The sequence below is a fragment of the Megalobrama amblycephala genome, linkage group LG9 (assembly GCF_018812025.1).
Source record: "Megalobrama amblycephala isolate DHTTF-2021 linkage group LG9, ASM1881202v1, whole genome shotgun sequence".
NCBI classification, from domain to species: Eukaryota; Metazoa; Chordata; class Actinopteri; order Cypriniformes; family Xenocyprididae; genus Megalobrama; species Megalobrama amblycephala.
The window spans coordinates 34,084,506-34,095,229 of record NC_063052.1 but is presented as its reverse complement, the minus strand read 5'-3'; the positions used below and the strand labels follow the sequence as shown (position 1 = coordinate 34,095,229).

The 10,724-nt window shown below is 33.2% G+C and overlaps 1 protein-coding gene and 1 long non-coding RNA gene across 4 annotated transcripts in view; one reads left to right on the top strand and one right to left on the bottom strand.

Annotated features, from left to right (window-relative positions):
- LOC125275791 overlaps positions 1–10,724 on the top strand; it is a 59,601-nt gene that overhangs the window by 21,455 nt on the left and 27,422 nt on the right. The gene's annotated exons all lie outside the window — the stretch shown is intronic.
- ppp1r1b (protein phosphatase 1, regulatory (inhibitor) subunit 1B) overlaps positions 1–10,724 on the bottom strand; it is a 29,252-nt gene that overhangs the window by 2,522 nt on the left and 16,006 nt on the right. For 2 of the 3 annotated variants that reach the window (XM_048203067.1, XM_048203068.1), the window contains 3 exons: positions 3,868–3,951; positions 1,510–1,585; positions 397–516 (listed from right to left, as the gene is read on the bottom strand). In XM_048203067.1, the coding sequence (XP_048059024.1) occupies positions 397–516; positions 1,510–1,585; positions 3,868–3,951 (280 nt within the window). The remainder of the gene's footprint in view (positions 1–396; positions 517–1,509; positions 1,586–3,867; positions 3,952–10,724) is intronic. The other variant, XM_048203070.1, reaches the window with a different exon arrangement.

The window sequence follows — 10,724 nt, the reverse complement described above, 5'->3', positions numbered from 1 at the left end:
AAATAGAAAACCATTATTTTAAATTGTAATGTTTCACAATATTAGTTATTTTTTTCTGTATTTTTGATACATTTTTTCAAACAAATGCAGGCTTGATGAGCATATAAGAGACTTTCATTAAAAATAGCAATGTGTCCAAACTTTTGACTGGTACTGTGTGTGTGTGTACACACACTTCCATTTCCCCCAGTTATAGTATTAGTAATAGTAAGTATATAGTAAAGTCAACATAAATTTCTCCTACTATTGGCTGATGTGATCTGAAAAAAGAAATTGATCACAAATGTCACGGTTCAGTGAAGATGGCCTATATTTCCTGATGATAATGACCTTAGTACAGACCACATATATATGTAAAGGTCGATGTGATCCTTTGTGATGTGATATTAAGATTACCAGGTGTGCAGGATGAGGATAGCTCCTCCCCCCCTCTCTGAATAGGCTCCTCCCCTTCCTCCTCTACATGAGGATACACACCTAATTTCAGCATTTGAGCTTCAGCCATCTGCTGCACGGCTATAAACACATGACCACACACACACACAGGGGATACACACAAATCAGGTATCACCAAATCACAAGGGGAACACACGGGAACATACACAAACACACACAGGTAAAGAGGGAAGGGTCCGTTTATTATTTTAACAAGACTTCTGCACTGTGCCGACAGGAACAGGTTTTATTTATGCTGCAATGACAGGACATGTAAGGACAGGGATAAACCACCTGCCTGTCTTTCTGCAAATAGATGATACACACGCACATTTAGAGACAATATTACAGTAATGCATAGCTATCTTCACAATACATTATTAATAGAACAAACTCATTTCATCATCAGATTTTTTTTTTTTTTTTTTTTTGCAGAATATTTTTACATTTTGAAACTTTTGAGGTTTTTCATAGAATTCCAAACATAAATAAATCTAGGATCAAATGAGACAATTAAGCAATATGAGACAAGATGGAGTGCTGTCAAATTTAATATCACCTTTGATTTCAAATAGATTTTGCCGTAAACAATAAGTTCATATCGCTAACTGACAATTTAGACAAAATACGCAGTTATTTTGTTTTCGCTCTGTCAATGAAACTAAGCCGAAGACGAAAACAGCAGCACCGTTATGTTGACATAATCTAGTAATCGAGATTGTCCTCAGTGGGTCACAATCTTTGTAGTGCACTGATCTGATGGCGAATGTTTCTGATGGACGTCTGTCCTCTAAAACTGTGTGTGTGTTTGCAGCTGTATGCTATCTGCTGTAATCCAGGATGATCCAGAGCAGCACAGACTCACACCCATCACAGCTGTCACCATCTCTAATCTTACACACACACACACGGTAAAATGGGAAAAACAGACTTGAAGCTTGGGAGAGTTTTTAAGCTCAGGGCCGGCACAGTGCAAGAAAGTCTTCGGAAACAATTTATATGTATATACCAACGGAATGTACATAATACAGTAGGCACAGATCACATATCACAGTCAAAACTACAGGCTTTTACCTTTTAATGATGGTGGCTGGTAGATATTTGGGTTGATTCGTTTTGGCTTGAGGACACCATTTTCTCCTACAACCCACTGAAGATAGTTTCAATGTCAGTAAATTACAGAACACATGTTAAATATATGTATGATGTTATTTTATATATATATATATATATATATATATATATATATATATATATATATATATATATATATATACACACACACACACACACACACACACACACACACACACACACACACAACTACATTCTCACCTGAAAACTCTTAAAAAATACAGTTTGTGGTACAACAAGTGTAGTATTTGTAAAAAAACATGGTGGATCATGCATAATAAATAAATAAATAAATTATATATATATAATTGCTGCTGTATATTTCTATATATGTATATTTCTACATGCTGTATATTTCTATATATATACACACACACACACACATATTTTATATATACGTATATACATTATATATATATATATAATAATATATATACACACACACACACACACACACACACACACACACATATATACGTATATACATTATATATATATATATAATATATATATAATAATATATATATACACACACACACACACACACACACACATATATATATACATAAATAATAATATTTAATATACACGCACATAAAGTGGCAAATCTATGAAATTATTTATCATACAAAAGTACACAAAAAAATTAAAAATAAAATTGAAATGTATTAATAATATATTACCATAAAGTACATAGGTCAAACAATATGCAAAATCATTTCATATTAATATATTATATAATTAAATTATATATACAGTACAGTCCAAAAGTTTGGAACCACTAAGATTTTTAATGTTTTTAAAAGAAGTTTCGTCTGCTCACCAAGGCTACATTTATTTAATTAAAAATACAGTAAAAACAGCAATATTGTGAAATATTATTACAATTTAAAATAACTGTTTTCTATTTGAATATATTTCACAAAGTAATTTATTCCTGTGATGCAAAGCTGAATTTTCAGCATCATTACTCCAGTCTTCAGTGTCACATGATCCTTCAGAAATCATTCTAATATGCTGATCTGCTGCTCAAGAAACATTTAATGTGTACAATTGTACAAAATATTTGTGTACAATATTTTTTTTCAGGATTATTTGATGAATAGAAAGTTCAAAAGAACAGTGTTTATCTGAAATCTAATCTTTTTTAAAATTATAAATGTCTTTACTGCCACTTTTGATTGATTTAATGCATCCTTGCTGAATAAAAGTATTCATTTCTTTAATTTCTTTTCAAAAAAATAAAAATAAAAATTCTTACTGATCCCAAACTTTTGAACGGTAGTGTATAATGCTACAGAAGCTTTGTATTTCAGATAAATGTTGTTCTTTTGAACTTTCTATTCATCAAGGAATCCTGAAAAAAAAAAGTACACAACTGTTTTCAACATTGAAAATAATCATAAATGTTTATTGAGCAGCAAATCGGCATATTAGAATGATTTCTGAAGGATCATGTGACACTGAAGACTGGAGTAATGATGCTGAAAATTCAGCTTTGCATCACTGGAATAAATTACTTTGTCAAATATATTCAAATAGAAAACAGTTATTTTAAATTGTAATAATATTTCGCAATATTACTATTTTTTACTGTATTTTTAATTAAATAAATGTAGCCTTGGTGAGCAGATGAAACTTCTTTTAAAAACATTAAAAATCTTAGTGGTTCCAAACTTTTGGACTGTACTGTATGTATGTATGTATGTATGTATGTATGTATATATATATATTTGCTATAATAATCATTTAAATAAAATTATTGCTAATTATTATTAAGCTGAAGAGGAACATTTCCATTTTTATTGTGAACATTGTAAATGTACAACCAACAGCTGGAATAAATCTCCTTCTAAACAATTCTTTTGTTTCTTAATAACAAAATGTTTTTTATACGGAGCCCCTAAAGGGATATGGTAATCGAAAAATTTGATAGGGGTGGAAAAATTTACATCTCAACGCTTGCGTTCTCTCACAAATGATTTGCGTTCCCCGGAGAAATGTAGTGTTTGATTGCAAAATGTTTGCGTTCCCCTGAGAAACTTTGTGTTCCCTAGCAAAACTTTTGCATTTGCTCACAAGGGAACACAAAGTTTCTCAGGGGAACCTGAATCTTTTGCAAGAGAACGCAGCATTGAAATATCTTTTTTCTTTCTTTTGTCTTTCTAGGGGCTCCATATTTTTTACAATGGCATTATTTATATATACTCAACATTGTTCATTCAATGTATTGCCCTTTCCATGCAAATGAATTATGAATGCAGTTTAACCTCCAGAACTGAGGTGGCACTGTGGTACCTGATGGCTGGTGATGTCATCCTCAGGAGATGTTTGGTCTGCTACTTTGAACAACGTGGCAGGTGTGGGTCTTCGTCGGCGAATCTAAAAGGCAAGCAGCAGAGAATTGTTAAAAAAAAATTAGAAAATTAAACAAAATCATCATCACATTTTGCATAAGTATGATTGAGTAGTCATGCAGTGGACAGTTTTATCCAGTGATTAAGAGTAATTATAACAGCCCCACTGCAACATTATAATTCCTTTCCCAACATCAATTCATATTACCTTGTAATATTTATTTTTTGCTATTCATCTAATCTTGTCACAGTTAAATGAACCTTTTTTGCATCAATTTGTAATGCAAATGTGTGGTAATGTGTGTTACATTAATATTTATTGTGTTTTATTTGTAATTCATTTCCATCACAATCTATTACCAACTCCCTGCAAAATCCCCATTTGGGAAACCCTGTTCTAGATGTCGATTTTAATCTGGACATTTTGAATACGTCATCGCATGTGTGACGTGTGACAAAAAAAAAAGAGAATCAGAGAACTGCCTCTTTCCACTTAAACCCTTTTGATTTTCTCTACACAAAACTCTCTGAATGAAGAACAATCATACAAATCTGCCAAATACACCAGGACACAAATGGAAAAAGTGACTCTACAGTACAGCAAAGCTCAAAAGTACACAAGAACTGACAGACTAATGATCTCAAGAAAAGAACTCTTCCTCAACTAATCTCCTAGTCTTCTAGGAACTCCGCCAGGTAAACAGCCCACATCATGGCAAAATATTGACTGAAACCTTCCAATTCCTAACTTAATTAAAAGCAAGTGTTCACTAAAGAGAACAGGAGAGTAGTTTATGTGAGCATCATAATGCAGTCCAATAAAAACTTCCTTTATGGACAATAAAGTATCTTTAATTTTCAATTTAACAATAGATAAATGAAATTTCACAAACCAATTGTGCCATTTAAACAGTCAAAATGGATTCTGTGCATTTGACCTCAAACAAACAAAACCCATGAGAAAAGCACTTCAAAGGTGAACGTCTTTCACTAAAGAACACCTGATTAGATTTCAGAGGAACCTTCAAAAAGAGAACAGAAGCTTTAAAGGATTATACAAGGGCTTTCTTTAACCCAGGGGTCTCAACTCTGGTCCTCAAGGTGCACTTTCCCTCAGAAGCTGTCTCTCATTTCAAAGGCTGCACCCTCCGGAGGTCACATTTGTCGGCTGCATGTGTCATCAAGGATGTCTCTTTTCAAAAAAAGTAACCATTATAAAATTGACCGAAACATCCTTGATAACACATGCGGCCGACAAATGCGACCTCCGGAGGGTGCAGCCTTCGAAATGAGACACAGCTAAAGTTTAGCTCCAACTTTAATCATTTACGTCATTCGTTTTGGCCGTTCATTTACACAACAATGGTGTTTTGGCGGCTTGAAAACACAAGCTTTTGAAATCAGGTTTCAAAGTGCACGTTTTTGAAAATTATACCGTTACCATGTCCATGTAAACAAAAATTTGAATTTGTGAAAACCGTGACGCATGCGCATGCTTATTACCATGGGTGCGCAATGTATCTTTACAAAATGACATTGCGAACTACTGGTCTGGCAGCATAATGCAGTGTTTTTTGTTGTTTTTGCAGATTCTTGTGAACAGGGATCGTTTTCGTCTGTATGCGAAAAAAACAAAGAGAAAACTTTTCCGTTTTTAGTACATCACTGTCATGTAAACACCCTCAATTTGATCAAGGTTCGAGCTAAACTCTGAGATGAATGCAAACTTTCACCCTAAAAAAGTAGAGATTATTCAGTGGTTCATTCCAACACCTTAGGCTCTTTTCATCAAGAACCATATTTTCTTAAATGTAAATGGTTCTATGGAAATTCTTGACGATTTCTTGGGGGTTTACGCAGCAGTGCCATAGAAGAGAACCATTCTGGATTCCATCAAAAAACTTTCAGTGAACAGCATTTAGAAGAACCATTTTTCTAAATGTGCAAAGAAATCTAAAGAACCTTTTTCCACTATAAAGAATCTTTTGTGCAATATAAAGGTTCCATGGATGTTAAAGGTTCTTGGAACCACCAATATCAGAAAGGAACCTTTATTTTTTAGAATTTGCATGACATAAATGGTTTTTGAAGATCTAAAGAATAAAATGTTCTTTGTAGACCTTAAAAAGATTCTCCAGTAGAATTTGGCTTTTTTTTTTTTCTTGGTTCTATTTGGAACCTTTATTTTTTTTAAGTGTAGAAACATCTAATGTTCTACTGGCTTATTTTGCACTACATATATGTTAATGATTCTACATAATGGAAAAAACTCTGAATAAGAGTAAAGTTTTGAATGTTACCAACAAGCTCTCCAAATAAAGGACAAGAAACAATTGCCATCCATTTGAACTTTCCACTAGACCACCTGGATGTTCTTCAGTAGCACTGGAGCATATTTCACAGTGCTCTGGAGAAAACAATGTGTTCCGTGGCAAATCTTCCTCTGCAACATGACGCTTGACGGCCTTCACAAAAATGAACATTTGTTCAGTGAGGTGTGGCACTGCGAGCGTGAAAAAGAAACACTATCAAATGTCTTTTGTGTTGTTTGCTACAACTAACTTTGATGAAAAGCACATTTTTAGAGCCAATCATGCAGAAATCCAGATAATATCTGTAACGCATTACTTTTAAAAGTAACTTTCCCCAACACTGTTGTTAACCAACAAAAAAAAAACATTATCTCCCATTTCACACTGAAAAACAGGTTGTGCAATTTGCAAACTTTTCCATCTCCAGCCTTTTTCACTCATGGATGTGCATTAGCATTTGACCTAATTGGCTGTGCCGGTATTATGCTCTCGAAACAAAACTGGCATGTATGCGTCTCTGGCTTCACTATTCAATAGTTCCTGCCTCGGATGACACAGTCCATCTGTTTATTGACTGTCTATTGCATATTACAGACTAAACTCTAATCAGGCCGGGTGACTTTACACAAATTCCAAGAGAGTATCAGTTTGCCTGGAGGCAAGGTCATATTTGTAAGGTCCTATTTTGATAAAACAAACATTTTGGAGGAGGAATTAATCACTAGATTTGCCAAAGTTTTTTTTTTTTTTTTAAGCAAGCAAACTAGATTTTTTTTTTTTTTTTTTTTGTAAAAACTAATGTGCATCAGCTGTTTTCATGTGTCCTTAGAAAAAATACAACTACTACTACTAGCAGAATAAGGTCAGTAAGCAATGCCCTAGCAACCACATTGCAACATGCTAAAACTACTCTGAGAACCTTAGGGACAGCATAGTAACACAGTGGCAACCATTCACAACACCTTTAAGCATCATGGCAGCAAGTTTTGCACAGGCAAACGCCACTCACATTTACTTCAAAAAATACAAACATCTAGTTCAGATCATTCTTTGAACTCCTGATGTTTTGTCTGGCAGTTTGATGGCTGACAGTTGATGTTTTGTCTGTAACTCAATTGCTGTTTTGGGGTTGATGCAGTCATTTAATCCTGAAAAGCAAGTCACAAGACAATATCGGCCACGTCTTTGTACACATGTTGTACACCTTCCTGTTTTTGGTAACTCTTTTTACAAGAGGTGCAGACACATTAAATTTTTATTAAAACAGTTGGGATAATGACAGGTTAGCGGCATTTTCTACGCAAACAGAAAGTCCTGTTTCCCAGATGTACTTGCTGTTATGATATTACGAATCCCTCTTTCCCTCAGGTTCTGTTAAATATTTGTGTTTTATGTTTTACACAAACAGTTCCAGCATTTTTTGAATTGCAGACTAGAAACGCTGATTGTTTATAGGCACATTTTAAGGAACCAAAAGCAAGCAACAACCTAGCTGTACATTATGAATACAGTAAATTAAGTCACGCATTTATTAAAATATATGCAAACTGTGTCATACAATTCCAAAAAATGTGTGGCTCAACATACCATAATTATAAAGTATAACACAGAGCAGCTAGGTTTTATTAAATTACTCTCTTAAGGTTCCCATTTAGCTCTTCACCAACAAAACATAGTAATAATTGATTACCATTGCATTAAGTATATATAGCAAAGTACCAAGATAGCACCATCGTATGTTTTTGTAGGGGTCTGCTGAATGAACATGGACATGCACATTCAATTGTATCTAACAAGATGCACTTTAGCATGAATTCAGCAGTGAATCTGATGGTGTGTGTAACTGTGAGTATAAAAATCACAGTCTTTGTTCATTTCTGTTTACCCACAAACATGCACTGCACCAAAGGTCACCTTTCGACGTCAATGAGTCTCTGTCTGTGTAGATAGCGGATTAACTGTAAAATACAGAGTCTTGCAACTTTTTTCCACAGCATTTTACACCCATATCCCATAAGGCCATATTTTTCTGGAATGCTTCAGCAGATTTCCAGTCAGTGGCTCTGGAGCGTAGCTTGACCATTGTGAGAGCTCAATGACAGTTTCGCACGGCTCAAATTACATAATCTCAATCTCTGGCGCTGTCATCACCTCTTTATAATACAAGCGGTCACCATGTCTTCTTATGTAATATATTATGTGCCCTTTCTCTTTTAGTTTCAGACTGTATTTAGGGTCTGAGACCATGTTGGAAATCTGAGATTTAAAATGACATTTAAATCTGGAAGTAAATGAAGGTTGCTGGAGGAAGAAAAAAAGTATAATAATATGTCTGCACTATTTACGGTCACTAATATGGCATTTTCAAATCCTTTTGTACTCCAGTGCTGCTGGCATTGATGCAAAATGAGACACACCAAATACTAAGACAAACTCAAATTCATATTTTTCAAATTCAAAGTTGCATTTTCATGTCAACTTTTCACTCATATTGTTATGCTGATAGTATACATTATGATTTTATGGTTGTGATGTTATGATTTAAAGGGGTGTTTGATTATGATTTCACTTTTTTAACTTTAGTTAGTTTGTAATGTTGCTGTTTGAGCACAACATCTGCAAAGTTAAAATGCTCAAAGTTCAAAGCAAAGGGAGATATTTTCTTTTAAAGAAATCGCTTTTTAAGGACTAAAAGTTTCTAAAATGTACATAAACCCCACCCCTGAGAACACACAAAAAAAGGGGGCAAGGCCATGTTATTGCAATACAGTACGTAACACAAATGCAATAGTATGTCATAAAAGCAAGATGACAACATAAGTTATAACCATAATTAAACTAAACTATACCTGTTCTATCTTCATGCAGCATTTTCACGAGCGATTTATAGATCATCATGACAGAAAATGCTAATCAATGACTTTAGGATAGTTAACTCCACATCAACTACATAAATTCATCAACTAACCATTCAGAAACGTCCTGTTGCATTCTACATGTTGTCACTTCTTCTTGAATCTATCTATTATTGTCCGACTCCAGTTTGAATATAAAAGGCTGAACCGTTTCAGACATTTTCAGTGAGTCTGCGCGAGGTAACCGGCGCTGCTAACACAAGCTCTTGAAACTCCGCCCTCTTCTTGAGAGCAGCAGCTCATTTGCATTTAAAGGGACACACAAAGACGGAGCGTTTTTGCTCACCCTCAGAAAAAGTGGCAAATTTAACACGCTATAAAAAATTATCTGTAGGGTATTTTGAGCTAAAACTTTACATACACACTCTGGGGACATCAGAGGTTTATTTTACATCTTGTAAAAGTGGCATTATATGACCCCATTAAAACCTTGTATAAAAATATAGTATATCCAGCAAAATCTGCATTCTATTATTAAATAAAACCTACACCCACTCTATTATGAAAAAACAAAACAAAAACAAAATAAGTCTATTATAAAACAAAATAAAATCAAATCTAAATTCATTCTACAATAAATTAAGATAATAATCTATTACAAAATAGAATCTACTATAAAATAAAATTTACATTGTCAAACCTACATTAAAATCTACACCCATTCTACTATAAATTAAGGGAATAATCTATTATAATCTATTATACAATATATATTCAGTCTATTATAAAACAAAATCTACATCAATTCTACTTTAAGAAAATACTCTATTATACAGTCTAAAAATCAAATCTACATTCAGTCTATTCTCAAAATCAAATCTACATATATTATAAAATAAAATATAAAATATACATTATAAAGCTATATTAAAATATACTTCCATTCTACTATAAATTAAGATAATCTATTATACAATATATTATAAAATAAAATATAAACTATACATTCATTCAAAACTACATTAAAATCTACATCCATTCTACTATAAATTGAGACAATAATACATTATACAATCTATTATAAAATAAAATAAAAAATAAAATATACATTGTCAAAACTACATTAAAATCTTCATTCGTTCTATTATAAATTAAGATAATAATATAATATAATATAATCTATTATACAATCCAAAATAAATTAAATCTACATTGAGTCTATTATCAAATAAATGTAAATCTACATTCAGTCTATTATTAAAAAAAAAGTATCTACAAACAATCTGCAAGTCTTGTGTATTTTGTGGGGAACCAGCTGTTTTCTCTGAGATGTTTACTCAATTTGCAGATGCTTTTAACCAAAGCGACTTGCATTCCACTTATAATATCCCCCTGGAGCGACCTGAGGTCAAGGGTTTGTTCTTGCAGAGATCAACCAACAAACTCAAAATAAATAAATAAAAAATTAAAACGCATCAACATGCGTGCAACTGTCTAAAAATGAAATGCAACTCAAAACGTCACAGATTCTGTCAATTGCGCTTAAGTTGTACTGAATCCAGAACATACCTCGATCAATACTTCAGTGTCCTTCTAATCTAAGCTAGTCTAGTGGCTCTGGTGATGTCAGG